Source organism: Chelon labrosus (genome assembly GCF_963514085.1).
Source record: "Chelon labrosus genome assembly, chromosome: 1".
In the NCBI taxonomy this organism is placed as follows: Eukaryota; Metazoa; Chordata; class Actinopteri; order Mugiliformes; family Mugilidae; genus Chelon; species Chelon labrosus.
In genome coordinates this window covers 3,002,283-3,019,235 of record NC_140337.1, presented here as the reverse complement: position 1 = coordinate 3,019,235, position 16,953 = coordinate 3,002,283, and the positions used below count along the sequence as shown (strand labels likewise).

At 42.7% G+C, this 16,953-nt stretch overlaps 1 protein-coding gene across 3 annotated transcripts in view; it reads right to left on the bottom strand.

Moving 5' to 3' along the window:
• Positions 1–666: 666 nt before the first annotated feature.
• clcn5b (chloride channel, voltage-sensitive 5b) overlaps positions 667–16,953 on the bottom strand; it is a 28,923-nt gene continuing 12,636 nt past the window's right edge. For all 3 annotated transcript variants that reach the window (XM_084560157.1, XM_084560156.1, XM_084560158.1), the window contains exons 3-17: positions 16,417–16,583; positions 16,231–16,330; positions 14,249–14,436; positions 13,833–13,955; positions 12,924–13,130; positions 12,463–12,543; positions 11,164–11,398; positions 10,897–11,072; positions 10,608–10,748; positions 8,821–9,007; positions 6,418–6,560; positions 6,107–6,256; positions 5,782–5,887; positions 5,078–5,294; positions 667–881 (exon numbers count right to left, since the gene is read on the bottom strand). In XM_084560157.1, the coding sequence (XP_084416283.1) occupies positions 791–881; positions 5,078–5,294; positions 5,782–5,887; positions 6,107–6,256; positions 6,418–6,560; positions 8,821–9,007; positions 10,608–10,748; positions 10,897–11,072; positions 11,164–11,398; positions 12,463–12,543; positions 12,924–13,130; positions 13,833–13,955; positions 14,249–14,436; positions 16,231–16,330; positions 16,417–16,583 (2,312 nt within the window). In that variant the 3' untranslated portion in view covers positions 667–790. The remainder of the gene's footprint in view (positions 882–5,077; positions 5,295–5,781; positions 5,888–6,106; positions 6,257–6,417; positions 6,561–8,820; positions 9,008–10,607; positions 10,749–10,896; positions 11,073–11,163; positions 11,399–12,462; positions 12,544–12,923; positions 13,131–13,832; positions 13,956–14,248; positions 14,437–16,230; positions 16,331–16,416; positions 16,584–16,953) is intronic.

Sequence of the window (16,953 nt, the reverse complement as noted above, 5' to 3'; positions counted from 1 at the left end):
AAAGACATTTCTGGCCAGTTCCCAGGCTGTCATGAAAAGTCTGTATGGAGTGTGTGTACGGTGCATTAGAGCCTCTTCTCACACTCTCGTATCCTTCACCCCCGCAGCTACGGGAACCCTCACAGGAGGAGGGAGGGAAGAGGAGGTGAGGGGGGGAGAGGTGTCTGAGCATCCATCAGCTCTGAGTGCTCTGTCTGGGCTCGCAGTGATGGCTGGAGGGCAGGCACGGAGCTCCCTCAACATCTCTTTATCTTCCCTGATGTCTTTATTTTCCTCCTCCTCCACCTTCACCTTGTTTCCTCTTGTCAGGATCTACACCAGAGCAGTATCTGTTCCCACCTACCTTTGCTCTCAGGTGTAGCAGAGAATCAAGATGGCACATTTGAATGAGGACGTTGAATCGCAGGTTTCTTTGAAAATGGAGAAGGGAACATGGACAGAAAATGCCACACACAACAAAAAAAAAGAAAAGCCGCCGCTAAGTATTCCATTGACTTATGTCTTACATTCTTCTGGGTTGACAATGGGGCCAGCAGTGTCAGTAAGGATGGGTCATTTTCCCAAGTGGTGCACTCTCTTTCAGAAAGCCAAGAACGCCTCCGAGTTACAAAGAAATAAAAAATCCATTGTTCTCTAGTCCACTGTGCAAACGAAGCCCAAACTTACTTGGCTTTCTCTAAAGTTGACGAGGTAAAGGTGCATTTCGTTTAAGTGTACAAGCTGGTGTCTTCGTATCCTCTGTTCTACAGAGGAAACCTCGAGGCGAGGATGAACGGAAGGAGGAAGGAGTTCAGTTGAAGAGGATGGAGTCCGGGTCTCTGTTGGCGATCTGCGCCATGTGTTTCAGTATGTCCTTTTTAGTGATGATTCCCAGAAGCCTCCTAACAACAGAGAGAAAAGAGGAAAAAAAAAAAAAAGTCAGGGAACAGCAGATTGCTTCACATCATACCTCGTTTGCCTCGTCATGGAAAGTCCGAGAAGTGACAGAAAGCAGAAACACTCGGGCCCAGCTCTGGCCTCCTATCTCGACGCTGTGGTTCAGTTGGGTTTTATAACCGGTCCTGGAGGAGAACTTTCTCGCAGCAGGAGATCAGAGTAGCATGCAAATAAAAAGTAAACAGACCGGAGGACACCAGATCCTTTAGGAACAAGAACAAGGTGAAGGAAAATCAAATCTAGCTCCTCAAGAGGTTGTGTTAAAGATGTGTGACGTGCAGAGATTTATTTCGCAACAATCCTGGAACATTTAATTTGCTCAGAAAACACTCTTTTGAACGGTTTATATCAACAGTTTTCAACTCCAATCCTTCACCTGCCTAACTGATCAGGAAACAGTGAAGGGAAAAAACACATCTGTCCATGAAACAGCTTTTCAGTCAATCAAAACCTCAAAATGGGTGACTAGCTTTGAAAGTAGTTGCAATTCCTACACCTTTCCTCTAATGTGGGTGAGAATAAAGTCAAATTAAAGTTGAAAGGCAGCACTTTAAACCCATATTTATAGGCAATTCTGTTAAAATGATCCAATATATGTATGGACCAAACTGTGAGCGGTTGTTATCATGTGGTTTACCTTCAGACCAACCATCATCATTGGTACAAAAAAAACCCCAGACGCTCTTTGTTCACATTCAGAGCAAACACTGACTGACGCTCATTTTGACAGGTCTGAACGGGATCAAACAAGTCACCACTGGAGAACACGAAACAATTGAAAGTTTGTAGCCGAGAGGGTGTTTTTGTGGTCGAGTGAGTAAACCCGTTAAACCAAGAGTGTTTGCACAGAAATGAAAAGTAAAAAAAGGTGAAAAACAAAGTGTCTGAGCTCCAAGAACAAATGACAACATGTCAACTTGATGCGAGCGCTGCCAACGAGGCAGCCTTGAACTAAAGATAGCCTGGGAAAATACCACTGTTGCAATTGAGAGTGATAAATAAAACACAGTGATTAACAGTATCCATCTCGTAAGACGACCGCAGAGATCACAGGCTGCTCTTCACACGGCTCTTCAAGGTCTGCTCTGTGTGTGTGTCGTGCCACCCTCATTCCTAGACAATGAGTGGTCTGCTCACTTCAAGAAGGACAAACAGAACAAAACGCACAACGGGCAATTTAACATCATCTTGGTCCGACTTTCCATTTGATCCCCCCTTCCGTTTTGCACCGTCCCCGAAAAAAAATGTCACACATGGATCCGCTCTGACACAACCTCAGACTTGTATTGTTGGCCAATGAGCAGCCCATCTGAAGCAAATATGTGCGAGTCCTGCCGGAGTCGTTTAGCCTGTCAACAGTCTGTCAACAGCTGCGTGTGCCGTCAGAAAGTACCCACGGGCAAGGCAGCGGGTGAACCTTAAACGGGTGATTTACAGGAAGATGTTCTGGTGGGGAGCCACAGTTAAATGCCACGAGAAACAAACTTCAAGGAACTTGTGAGGTTTTGTTTTGTTTTTTTTTGTTTTTTGGTTGACAGCCGCTGATTTCTATTTATTCAGCTCTCAGACTTGGTTTGAATTACTGCCGATCCAACGTTCCCACTTCACCTACACAAACACTGGGAAAATTTACACAACGGGTCCAACTCACAGCAGGAGGCAACAGTTTGAAAGCTACGCATTAAGGGCGTTTGAACTGACAATGAGGAACAACTTTGAACAAAAAGCAAAGTGGAGATTCCAGCAGCTGGAGCCCAAAAGAAACAGATATCTTCCAGACACAGAGGGTAAAACAAAAGATGTTGGCAGGTTGCATTATGGGAAATGTAGGCTTCAGCTTGATTAGGCTGTTAGACTATCCTACATTGTCAGCCTCTTTGGCATAGATTTTGACACTTCTTATCCTCAAATCTGCCTCATGCAACTCAAGTTACTAGAGATGCAACAGTACAAAATAAAAATCTGAATGAGAAACTTGCATCCATCCAGAAATGTATTTTAAAGTTGCTCAAAAAAAATGTTTTAGTTCTGTCAGTCAAGGCCTTTTTGAAGCAGAAAGGAGGAAGCTGACAAGAAATAAAGCCTATGATGGATGCCTCCACCCCCCGGCCTGCTGGATGGAGATCTCCAGCCCCAGAATTTAAGAGTAAATGCAGTGGATTTATGTCTGCATTAGCGGGGCTGAGTCAGCACTCTATGCTGCAGCCTTATCCCGGCTCACATGGACAGAGAGCACCACCAACACTGCCACCGTTCCATCTGGGTTCACCCAACGGTCCAAGTCTGCTGACTGAACAGTGAATATGGTGGTAGGAACCAAAGTCGAGGACGGTGTTGTCCTTTTGGGAAACGTGTGGGGAAACTCATCACATGTTAATCAGCTGGATCAGTTGTTTCCTCAAAGCTCAGATTAGTTGGTACCCTGCCACTTTACGCCACATAAAGTGGTTTTTGTTTTCACTGAATTTCAATACCTTTGGGATTGGTAAACCCCCCACCCCCTCTCTTCTCCCTTCATTTGTTTTTTTTTTACTTTTCTTTTGTTCATCCTCCATTCCCTCCAACAACTTAGAAACGTGTCAGACCAAAACTGAAAACTCAACATCTACATCTCCCAGATGGAAGCATTGCTGCTGAAAAACTGCCAAGAGGAGAAAGTGACGACACCGTGAAAACACAAGCTGCATGATTGTGTTTGAAAGGTCTTGGTAACATACGCTACGTCTGTAAACTCATACACATAACTCCACTTCGAAAATTGCCCGAAAGCTGTGTTTGCACACGGTGGACCTCCATCCATCTAAACAACCCAAGGCTGTGCGTGTGTCGGAGAGACGGTGGGGAAACGAAGGGGAAAAAAATACGACAGAAACGCTGTTCAAGTTTATTCTCAGCGGGAGTATCCTTTGTCTGGTCTGTCTGAAAGTAATGCCGCAGAGCAGCGCTGTAATTTGTCATCACGGAGACAGACATAAAGCCTGACAGACAGCTGTACTGTGTGTGATATGATTGATTAAGACGACCTCGGTAGAGCTGGAGGTGGTATGGTTGAGTTTGGTCATGATTTTCAAACAGAGAACGAATTAATCAATACACCTATCAGGCATATCATTACGACCACCTTCCTAATATTGTGTAGGTCTCCCTTGTGCCTCCAAAACAGTTGTGACTCATCAGAGAATGGACATGGGCCTTCTGAGGGTGTCCTGTGGTGTCTGGCAACAGGATGTTGTTAGTGGGGGCCTTTGAGAGGAGGGGCCTCTGTGGATCATCCCACAGATACTTGATCAGTTTGGGATCTAGTGAATTTGGAGGCCAGGTCAACACCTTGTGCTGTTCTTCATGTTTTTTTTTTAGTTGTTCCTAAACCGTTTTTGTGTGTGTGTCTGTGTCAGGCTGCATCCTGCTGGGGATGGCTGCTGCCATCAAGGAGTGTCATTGCTATGGGGTGGGGGTGCCTGATCTGGTCTAGGTGGGTGCTACATGTCTAAGTAACATCCACATGAATGTCAGGTCCAAAAAATTTCCCAGCAGAACAATGAACTGCCACAAGATGGTCGATGTTATTTACTTCACCTGTCAGTGGTCAGAATCTAGATTAGATTTATGTTCTAGAGAGACCTTTGAGGATCACAAACGGGTCAAAAAATGAATCATACACTCACTTGCCAGTTGATTAGGTACACTAGTGGTGACGAATGTATTCTAATCCGTCACTAAATCTTTGCTTCATAAAAGTTGTGATTTAAAGTATTTGATGATGTAGATTCAACTGTGTTTTCATTTTGGAGGCTGTGGTTTGCAAAACTAATGAACTGTGTTGTAGCAACACATGTTCATATTATTTTAACCACTCCATTTTAGTCAGCGGCCTAGGCTAAATAACAGAAACCACCTTTCTGGCGCCATTTCAACATAAACTGAACGTTAAAACACTCATAACACTCATGTAGTTATATTTTAATGCACTGTTTTTTTACCAGTGTACCTAATGTTTTGGCAAGTGTAACGGCCTGAGGAACTCCACATTCTGCCTCTGCCTTACAATAAGACACTTTAGTAGTAAATTCAGATTTAGTATATGGTCAAAATGTATCAGTGTCATCATACTGTAAGTCCTACTCTATGAGTTCGCTCTCACCCGTTATGTGTAACCAGACACTGTCGTAGCCCGAGTTTCCTGAAAATATCCACAGTGATGTCCATGGGTGTGTGGTCTGTGACCGTGAAGGGGCTCAGGTCCAGGATGCCTCTCAGGCGGAGGGGAGGCGGTGCGTCGGCTGCCTGGGACGGAGGATGCTCAGTGAACACCACCAGCGAGGCACTGACGATGCCTTCCTGACGCTTCCGGGCGTTGTCTGAAAGGACAGGAAGAGAAACAGCATGGTAAAATGGAGACGCAGAGTAAGGAAAGGTTAAAAGTTGTTATGCTTTTATATTTCTGGCCACTAGGGGGAAGTGAAAACAAGCTGTAAGGACAACTTTAGTGTCATCTTTTGAGTGAACTTCTAAGCAACAGTTGGTTATTTGGATATTTAGTTCATATCTACATTTCTTTCTTCTGGGGGAAATCGACACCACAAATGGACCTAAGCAATAATAAAGTTACAAACCAACGGCTTTAATAACTCTCTTTATGGCTCTGTAAAAGCTGAAGAGAGCAGCCAATGCGTGTGTTAATTCTGTTTATGATTGACACTTCAAACAACAGCTGACGCATTATAAAACACTTGTTGAAGCCTCTTTAGAGAGAATGTTATGTAACTTTTTGGGAGGAAATAGACATTAACAGGTGGAATTCTTGTTTTTCATATATGTTTACATGCACATGGAGACAATTCCAACCTATTGATATGAGAAGGTCTCTCCTGAGTACAAATCCCACAAGCCTCTGGGACTCCTGAGAGACGACCACAGGGAAGCCGCTGTAGAGAGTGCTCTCCACCAAACTCTAGAGATAATGAATAAAACGACAAGTATTATTGTGCAACATTTTCAAAGACTGAAGGCCATATTTAGCTTATTTTCTTAGTTTTGGAAATCTAACATCTAACATCTGCATTTTAATGTGGTCAATAAAACATCTAATGGAATGAAATGTGTTTTGCATTTTAGTTTCTACTCCGTATCAATCTACTGCAGGCTGTCACGTGTATGCATGCGTCCGTACCTCCACCTCCCCTACAGTCATGCCATCCTGCGTGAGCACAGCCAGAGCGGGGTCCGACCTCCTCGGCCTCATCACGTCCACGGCCAGGCTGCTGTGCTGGAACTCTTCTTTTGGCTCCAGGAACGGGTAACCATTCAGCCTGATGTGAGCCTGCAGAACACCAGTGCGTATGTTTTAGTCTTTAGCAGCAGAGAGTAAGTGACCAGAATGCTGCCAAACAAAGACGTAAAACCATTTAAAGAGTACAAATAAAAATCTGCCCTATTGTAAAACAAAGAGTCCAAGTGAAGGGAAAGTTTTCGACACGTCACCTCATAAATTCCTTCTCTTCCAAAAGCATCTGCCACCCATTTGCTGGTCATGGTCGCAGCCATCAGGGGAACGATGTACTCCAGACCTCCAGTCAGCTCGAACATGATGACCACCAGCGACACCGTCATGCGGGTCACTCCCCCTGGAGAGAGACACCAGATGAGACGAGGTTAGATCAGCATGGAGCAGATGGGTCTTCTCATTTGAACTCCATATATACAGAACAAAGAAATTGGTGGCACGTAAATATACTTTGACATGTGTTTATCTTTGTATGGAAATGTTGCTGTTAAGATCAGCCGTTCCACTCTGAATGAAATTATAATCATCCTCTTGGGTTGGGGGTACATTTTAAACTTTGTACAACAGCACTCTTCTGCGTCTAAACAAGTGGTTGAAGTAAGCTCTTGGTGTTTTAGATCCATTTTGAAGGGATAAAAACTGTTTTGTCAGTTGCTCATGATTTCCAAAATAAAGACGATTAGTTTCCCCCAGAAATGTTCATGTAGATAAGAAAAAAAAAAAAGAATATAATATTCAACTTTCAGGAATTAAAGGACAAATACGGCTTAAACAATCAGGACTTCTCTGGATACTTGCAACTGAGACTAAGGCAAATAAGAAGGGAGAGCTTTGGCTGGATGGAGTCAGGAATTATTACAATATTTGCTCAGGCATATAATTCAGACAGGGATAGAAAATAAATCAAACACAGAGGTGGAAGACTTCAAAAGAATTAGATAGATCTTATGTTAAAGAGAAGCGGAGATGGAAGAGGGTAATACTGCATTAGCAGGAGAATGAAAGGCAAGAGATTACTGAGCAGCAGTGGAAAACAATGTATCATGGACAGAATGTGGATGGAAAAACATTAGAAGACGTTTTATAACACCTGAAGAAAAGAGTAGATAAAGCATCAGCGTCTTCTATCACGCTTTAATGACAGGAGGTTTTGATCTCAGGTGTACTTAAAGCTAAATATTGGAGAAACACAAGTTTGAATACATGTCTGAACAGGCTCCGTTTCAGATTTAATTCTCATCTTTCACAGCCTATAATTAAAAGGCATTTAGCTGCCTCATGAAACACAAAAACTTCAGGGCATTACAAATAATAATCTAGAGATGAGCAAGCATCCATAAAAACAAATAACCTTAAAGAGTTCTTTAAGCTCAGAGTAAACGCTGCAGCGCTCTGACAGCCTTTTGAAAGAACGTTAGAGGAAACCACAAACAGAGAGCCTACTTATTCTGTAGAAAACAGACTGAGATCAGATGAACCCGACACACGGCCATAAGCAACTCTGTGTTACACGCCGTTTAAGAGGGCGAACATAAAGAACAGAATGTACCCACGCAGGTTTCATGTAGTAAAAATACATAGAAAAAATATATATATAACCTTACTTCAACCTTGCCAGGTCTATTTAACAGATGAATGTGACCCGTTACCCTAAGCATGCGTTTAAACCCTCTCCTCATGGTACGAATTAAACACCATCTGTTTTCACATGAAACGTTTCCCGAGTGTGACAGAGTTCACCAGCTATCTGTTCTCTGTGCTGTGCTGACAACGGAGAGGGGAGGTGCAAGTGAACACATCATCCATTTACAGTTTTGGAAACGACTGCACATAACAAGTAATAGTTCATATAGTAAAAAGTGCTGTATTACTCAGTTCAGCCACAGCAGGACCAACAATTAATGTGTAAGAGCTGTTGTGGTGAATTAATACAATCCAGGACCAGGATCGCTTATTTACACAAAGCCTTGGTTTATTTAATAAAGCAGATGAGGCAGGAAATCGCTGCATTATAAATTAATTTCTCTGTTTAAACTTCTTAAAAACTGTCTTAAACACTAAATTATGATACAATAATAATTACAATCAGTGACCAATGTCACGGACACCACCTGCTCAGACTGCTGACCTACAACTAAAGAACTGTTTTTGTTTTTTTCCAGGACACTGGAGCTTTCTAGAAATTTGTGTCTGAAAACTGGGATTTATTTAATCTATTTAAAAAGACTAGAGCCACTTAATTACAGACATTATATATGCATATACACATATATATATACTGTAAGATAGTGAAATAAAAATAAAGTCTTCTTTTTACATGTCTTAATCGAATCTGGGAAGCAAACCGAGTCGAGTCGTCCAGACGTTCTTCTCTCCACCCACATCCAGCTGCTCTCTGAATATTTCCAAGTCAGACTTAACTTGAAATCTCAATCGCTCTGTCGTGTTCCTCGCCGTACGTGCTTTGAATACCAGCGCACGAAGCAATGCGCAAATCATCCCCATCGACTGTCTGTTTCCTTTCATCTACTCCAGGCTGCCTCTGAAAACCTGCGCTCATTGCTCCCACACGACAACACTCACTTTAAACCCGGCCTCACCTAAACAAGCGGCAGCTCCGACCATGGCGTAAAGCCCTGGAGTGATGCAGTCGGCGCCTGGTGAACACCACCCCTTGAAGATGAGCCAGTCGTGGTTGTAGTAGGCCAGCTGCTCCATGCCAACACCCAGCAGTCGTCCGGCTATGGCGCCGACCGCCATGCTGGGGATGAAGAGACCAGAGGGAACCTGGACAGACAGACGAGGGAGAGGAAATGAAGTATTAGACTATAATGCTAATCAGTTCCTTTATACGGCACTGTAAAACGCTAGTTTCCTCGCAGATTACTGAAGTTCAAGAAACGGTGATTTGCTCAAGCTTTCACTGTTGAAGTTGAAGCCAGCTCAACTTTTGATTTGTGTCTGGCGTCAGTTTGTAGATTCCTATCTCTGGCTTTTATTGACAATGACTTGTACACAGTTGCTTTTTCACCAGTTGACTGAAAGGCGTCCGATTTTTCATTGCTATGCTTGGGGTTAATGTTGTTTTTTAATTACATAGTTAAACGTATACTGTATATATACAATATATCTAAACATAAATCTCTGTTATTTTAATAAAAAACAGACAAAGTAGCCTTAAAAAGAGCCAACAGAGTGTAAACCATGTCTCACATTTCCCCCCCCAAAAAGGTTAGCTAACTTCAGAGAGCTGCTTTCAACTGAAAATCTTCTCTCTTCTAACTTAAAAAAAACATAATCATCTAAGCGACAATGAAATGAAGATCTCCGTAAAAGTAGGATAGAGCGAGTTGCCATGAAGGAAATAAAGGCCAGTACATCTGATTGCGATGCACTAATTTCTACCAAAAATATGGCTCCATAATAATGTGGGGAAAAGAAGAACATATGACTCAAATTACAAGTTGGGGCCAGGCAGCCGTCACACTGATCTGGTATGTTAGGGTAAATATTTGCCAAATGGGATTTTGAGAGAAAGTGGACTATAAAACCTCAAATTGAGTAAGCTGTAGGCAAGCACTGGGTGTACTGGAACATATTTTGTGCACAGCTTCCACAGTTGGTCTTTCAGGGTTAATGTTGTTTTTATAGAAACATGAATCTCAGAGAATCTCCCAGGTTTGTTTTTAGCATCTCCTGATTGATTCTTGATTTTTATGCAAGGTCGGGCCATGGAGGTCACAGGCCACGCTTGGTAGTCCAGGCGTTCATTTCCCTTGATATTCCCAAATCTGTTGAAATACTGGATGTTATCCCCCCCAGCGAGCTCTGGATCTATCTTGGGGTCTCCTCCCAGACGCCCAAACCACCTCACCTGGCTGCTTTCAACTCTTACTAATCAAAATGTAATCATCTTTGAAGAATAACACAGTCTCATTATTCTTCTCATCATCTTAACCCGACAGGATTCTGACTAGTAATTAACTTAAAATCAATTTCTACCCACAACTATTGCTTTTTCTAGTGAATCATCTTTTGTAGTTAACCTATGAATCCAGGTTTTTTCCCCAATAGCTTGATCCTCCAATGACGCTCATGACAGTGAGTCACATTTCCATGACTCACTATTGAGTGTGTAAATCCAAGGGGGAAAAGGGTTTAAACATTCATTTAGTTCATGTAAACTGCAATGAGTAAATGAAGGCAGGACACTGACTCAAATGTGGTTCCAGACATATTGGAGACAGCTGCCCTCATTGGACTTTGACACGCTGCGGTACACCCCCGTATAGAGAGAGTGGAGAAGGCTGCTTTAATAAGGAACCAACATCAGCCATGAATCGGTTAGGATTTCAGAATTAGTGAGGTTAGTGGACTTTTTACGAACCTTCATGCCAAAGGTGATCACAGTGATCAACATCTTAAAGACTAAGGCCAGGGCCAGCTGCCACAGAGCTGTGTAGAGGCCCTCTCCTGCTGGTCGGTCTGCCAGGCTGTTACTGACACCCGTGTCTGACATGTTGGTAGGCTGGAGGAAAAAACAGAAAGATGATGGAAATAAAGAGAAAGAGAATAAAAAGGAAGCAATATTACGATGTGTAATAATAGCAAACCACAGTAAGTTGTTGGATCGCTCACTCCTTTACCACACACGGAGCAAATATTCATCAGCTGACCTGTTTGTAGCCGCAGAGCTGAGAAGAGTCGAGCAGGGAGCAGTCGTTGAACAGCTCAGAGATGAGCTCGGATCCGCTCATCCTGGTGTAACTGTTGGGGAAAGCGAGCAGGGCGGTCAAAGCGGCGACCGCCAGCACCTCGATGACGGGGTAGTGTCCGAGACGGGTGGTTTTACCTGGCGGATACAGAGAGAAACCGTTTAACAGACCAAGGAACTGTGTGTGCTGTGTGCCCGTGTGTTCAGCTGTCAGACATTCACTACTCACGTATCCTGCACCAGGCAATGTTGGCCTTGATGAACAGCGCCCCCCAGAGGCCTCCGAATATCCCCAGAAGGATGAAAGGGGCCAGCTCCACGAGGTGCCACGGGGCATGAAACTCCACATAGAAAAGCACAAGGCGGCTGTTTCCGAATGGATTGATGGAGCGCAGAGTGAAGGCCGCCACCAGAGCAGCAAAGAACGAACGCCAGAGGGTCTTCAGGGGGAAGTAATAGCTGACCTAGAGGAGAAAGATGGACAGAGAGCTTTAAACTGATGGCAAATGATACAAATGTCAATTATTTAATACTTAATTTTATGAAAAAGGGCGGAAAGAGTGCCAGAGTTATGATTAAATTAGCCAAATAAAGACTCGGATTAATGTTTCTATAATGAAATACAGATGCACTGGAGTGCTCTTTCCCTTCTTTGCAGAGAGGAATCTCTATGGGCCAGTATGTACCAGCGGCCAAGTTCAAGCTAGTGTAGGAATTATATGGAGGCGCTGGTATAACAGCTTTTGTGAAGAGGCTCACTCCAGCAGAGTCTCGTGCATAATGTTTGGGACATCGCCATTGAGCAGAAGTTTCAAGGCCAGGAAGACGGCTACCGCAAGAACATGTTCAACATTCCCATCATCTTGTGTAGCAACAAGGTGGACATCGAAGACAGAAAATTCAAATCCAAGAGCTACATGAAGAAGTAAAAGGCAGAGCTTCAATTTGTCCTTCTACATGAATAAGATGACCTTTAAACTGTTACCTGAATTCTCCCTCTCACTCCAACCTTGGATGAGGAGTTGGTTTTCCCCTTTACAGTAAAATCTCTTTTAACATTTTGTATTGGCAGGACAAAACTTTGCCTTTACCCTCCAAGAAAAACTCAAATCTAGATTATCAGTTTAGTACAACTGTAGCAATGAATCTAAAAATCAAACACCTACTCATTTTACTTTGGTTGGAAACTGTCCTCCAAGTTGGTCAAAGTGGCTCCAGAAAGCATACCAGTATCCATCCAAAATCTGACCAGGGTGTTTGCTTAAGGTTTACTGACAAATTGACTTTCCTAACTATTAAAACAAACCCTTCTTTCACTCTTCATTAACTCCAAATTCCCTGCTCCAGCTCTATTATCACCCAGTCACGTGTTCCAGAAAAATTAAACACGGACAAGAAGGCAATTAAATTCAAATTTGCTTTGTTATCGTGTAGCGGTAAAATAACGGCCACTTACAATATTGTTTTATTATCAGACCAGTGACTAGTGAAACTAGGAAAACCATTGTAAATAAATAATATGACCCACCTCCTCCAGACTGAACAGGACTCCTCCTATGGGAGCACCGAACGCCACCGACACGCCCACAGCTGCTGCTGCAGATAACACCTGCAGCAGGACAAGACACAAAGCATTTAGTTAAACATTAAAAACATTAAGTTATGGAATAATAATGTGGTTGAAAAAAAGTGCAAAATAAATTGTTATTCAACAATTGGGTGTGCTGCCATGTCCATATTGATGAATAATTATTCTTTGATGCAGTAGATTAACATGTTAAAAACAGAATGTACACTGATCAGCCGTAACATTATGACTATCTGCCTAATATTGTGTAGATCCTCCTTTTGTCGCCAAAACTGTGAGAACAACTTAAAACAACCAACAGACACACCTGAGGCAGACTACAAGTTGATCTGTTGGTTGAATGATAATAAGCGATTGTTCCTCAGATAGGATGCCAAACCCCCTACTGCCTCAGTGCCTACCTCTCGGCGCTTGGCCTCATTCTTCCGATACTTGGTGAAGAGATGACAGAGTATGTTAGCGCAGCAGCACGCTACGTGGACCAGGGGGCCCTCCTTCCCTAGACTGAGCCCAGAGGAGACGGCTAAGACCAGGGTGATGGTCTTGATGATCAGGGTCCACTTCCCCAGGTATCCACGAATAATGAACCCACTCAGGATGGTTTTAATCTGAGGGAGATGGAGAGAAGACTGAGTGAGTCTGTTTGTTTCTCTTGTAGAGAGGATGAAGATCATTTTCTTCTTCCGTTAGTGAGGGTTTATATGTGCATGTCCGTGCGTATACTGAGAAGGTGAGAGTAAACATTGATGGAATGGACGTTTTGAGAGATTTAGACTGTTCTAACAACAGCAGCGAGAGGGATAATGTTTGTGTATGAAGGAAACCGATATCTCTTGGTGTTTTATTCTGAAACGGATATGTTTGTGCTCAGTTGGGTTTTCAGCTTGTATTTCTAGAGTGTAAGCAAATCTTCAGATTGCCACTTACTCAGAAACAAGGAGTGAATGGAAGAGAGAGAAAGCAGAGAGTAAACACTGAAAGGAAGGAAAAGATCAACGTGAATGGATGCTGGAAGGAAGAACTTAAGGAAAGGAAAGGAAGGGAAGGAATGTGACAAGACTGAGCTACGTGATGCTTGTAAAACATATAATGCTAAAGAAACCAGCCATCATGCTAACGGCGCTTAAAAAATAGAATCCTCTCCATGAACAAACGTGCATTAAAGCAACCCACATCATGAATTCAGAATTAAAGGAAAAGGGTGAAGAACGTAAAAAAATAAAAAAATATTATATACGATCTAAAGGTTAGTTAATTATTACTCAAAAACATGCTGATGTTGCTTATTATTATTTAGAGTGCAGTCTCACCTCTGGTATTCCTGATCCACATGCGTACGGAGCGAAGGCCCTCACTAGTGAGACGGCCAACAAAGAGAAGAACAACGCCCACACTATGTACATCAGGTAGTTCACTATGTAGGCAAACGCACCCTGCAGAGGACACAAACACATTCACAGATAGTTTCAGTGCTGGGAAAGTGGTGGTGTGACTGTACGTTGTGACAGCTTCCAACCACTAGATGGAACCAAAGCGTCATTTCAACACTTCTGAAGAAGACTGCAGCAAATGATGAGACATAAAAGTTTCTATTCACACACTTTCAGCTGAGAAGTTTGGATTTGAGGTCCTAGCCATTTCAATTATATACACATTTTATAGATCAAAGTGAACAGGAAACCATTCTCACTTTGAATTCAAGCGAAAATCAGTAATGTTCTCTCACCTCTGATGTTCCCGTAATGAGCTCAGCCCAGCTCTGCCACTGCGGACAGCGGTCCCGCTCCTGGAATGTCGTCTCGTTGGACGTCCAGCAGCAGTGCTCGTGGTTGAACCAGAAGCCGATCAGACACACGCCTTCCTTCATGTCCGTCATCCAGTGGGCCGCGATGTCGATGCCGCCGGCTAGAGTGCCTGGAGGAGAGAAAGACGAGCTCAGGATGGAGACGAAAAACATTTGCTCTGCCTCGGTGGTTGAAGGGGAGGTCACTTTTCAACTTGCCAAGGGGAACAGACACAACTTTACCTGCCATGCTTGCATGTGTGAATATTAATTTTCTTTAGAAACATGTCAACCCTCATACGAAGACACGTAACAATAACAGCAGCCCTCAGTGTTGGCGGAATTGATTTTGTAAAGGGGAAAATAAGAGCCATATTTTCTGGGAATGCCAAAGAAAACTGGAAATTTACTGGAAAGAGATACAGAATGTGATCCAAACTAAATTATGCACTGAGATATATATAATTGGATAAATGTGATAATGGAGATAGAAGAGAGAAAAAACAACTACCATCTTATGTTAAAACCCTGGGACCCGTTTTATTCAATTGTACTGTTAACCCATTCAGACCGGATCACGCATCTATGCGTAGTTGCCATTAAGGCCGGCAAACGCGTCTGTGTCATTTTGAGCGTTGTCGTCTTTTTTGAGGCACATGGCCAATTATATGCACTGTGATTGGCTGAAATATTTTTGGGGTGAGTGACAGAGATGCATAGGGATTTTTTTTAAACTCATGTGACTAATAAAACGCTTTGTGATTGGTCGAAATAAGCCTACACGTGGAGTATGTTTTGGTCGAAAATTTTAAACACCGTGCTAGCGATCCGTCACGGCTGACTCAAGTGAAGGAAGTGATATTGACGAAGTAATTGATTCGGATTTTAATAATACAACAAACAAATTTAACATGAAATTATTAGGTAAAGAAGAAGTGACTCTGTTTTGTTGTGGGTTTTTTTCTATATCTTTGTTTCAGTGATGTTCACTTGTCACTTTGGTACCTCAAAAGTATGAAATAAAAATAGCCTAGATCTTTACTGATTTTCAAAATTAAAAAAAAAAATGCATTTGAAGATTATGCCCTAGCAAGTCAGTCAAGTTGAAAGCCAAAGAAGTAAGCTCTCAAATGCTTTTTATCTCATGTTTTTATCTGCTACAGAGCCTGAGAAATTAAGGTTTTAGTAAGCGTTGACATATTTTGACATATTGTTCTGAAAAACCTCAGGTTTTGAGAGGAGGTTTACAGAAGAGTATTTAGGCATAAAAAGGCCTTTTTTAGCAGGCGTTTTAGGCCTAAATGGGTTAATGTATTATTTTATGACCTGTGTATTTTTGCTTTTGTCATTAGTCTATAAATGTAAAGCACAAGCTATACATGTGAACATACTGTATGTATACTGTGCTTGAACCTTAATGTTTTCTTGTACTGCCTTTTAAAATATCAATAAAAAAAGAATAAGAATTTATAATAAGAAATATGTCACCCTGCCTATTTCAGTGCTATGTTAGTGCTATTTTGTGGCTCCACACCTGCTGTCTGTCACATGGGAATTACCTTGCAGCTGATGCAGACAGATAGGAAGCTCTGAACAGGTAAAAACTTACAGAGTGTTGCGTTCTCATTATCACATAAGCATTACTTGCTCTTAGGAGACGGTTGCTGACAGATGCAAACCAGAAATGAACGTCACACCAGTAGAGAGCTGTATTCTGATATGCGGACAAAAACCAAGAACATGTTGTCCTATTTGTCATAAATAGTCTGAGTTCTATTTGCTGTGCTTTTAGATATCTGGTGTCACCCAATTATAAAACAGGTCAGAGTAGTTTGGTGCTTATTTTACCGTGTGCTAGAAACAAATATTTACACAGGTACTAGCAGTATGTGTGAGTATATGAGGATGATGAGTGCGTGCGGTACCTGACATGAGTCCCACCAGCAGCATGAGCAGCCATCCGGAGAAGGCATCGCTGACGCTGTGCAGCAGAGCCACAGTCGACTGTCTGCTCTTTTTGGTGATCTTCGTAAGAGAAAGAGAGGAAGTCAATAACGACGCTTGAATTTTCCAGTCTAGCCCTAAACCTTAATGCTTTCTTTCTTCTGTACCTCTCTGTGCCTGTCCCGGTCCTTGCTCTTCTCTCGGACCCAGTCGATGGTGTTGAAGTCCTCGTAGGTGCCCACTCCAGGCAGCGGGTCCTCCAGAGGGTCCACAAGCTTACTGGGGCCGTTGCCGTTCATACCGGCTACTCTGCTGCTGAAATCCTCGTAAACTCCTGGAAAGGAAGGACAGGGAGGGGGAGAGAAAGAAGGGGAGAGAGGGGGGAGGCAAATTTAAGACACACACAATAACTTCCTCACACTCTGAACACCAGCCTCTTTCTTGCTTCCACTTTTTTGTTTTTGAGTGATTTTAAGCCCTTGTCACGCAGTTTTCTGTGTTGCAGAGTGTGTTTTGTGACCACCACCGATATACAGAGCAAGAACATCCTGTAAACTCCACATCACCCCACACACAGCAAGTTTTAAGACTCTCCCGCAGAGTTTCCCACACAAATGTACTAGGTTTGGTTTGACGTGTAACAGTACAAGACAGGCCCAGCGTGAAACAAAACAATTTCACTACATAGTTCTAAAAAGCTAACA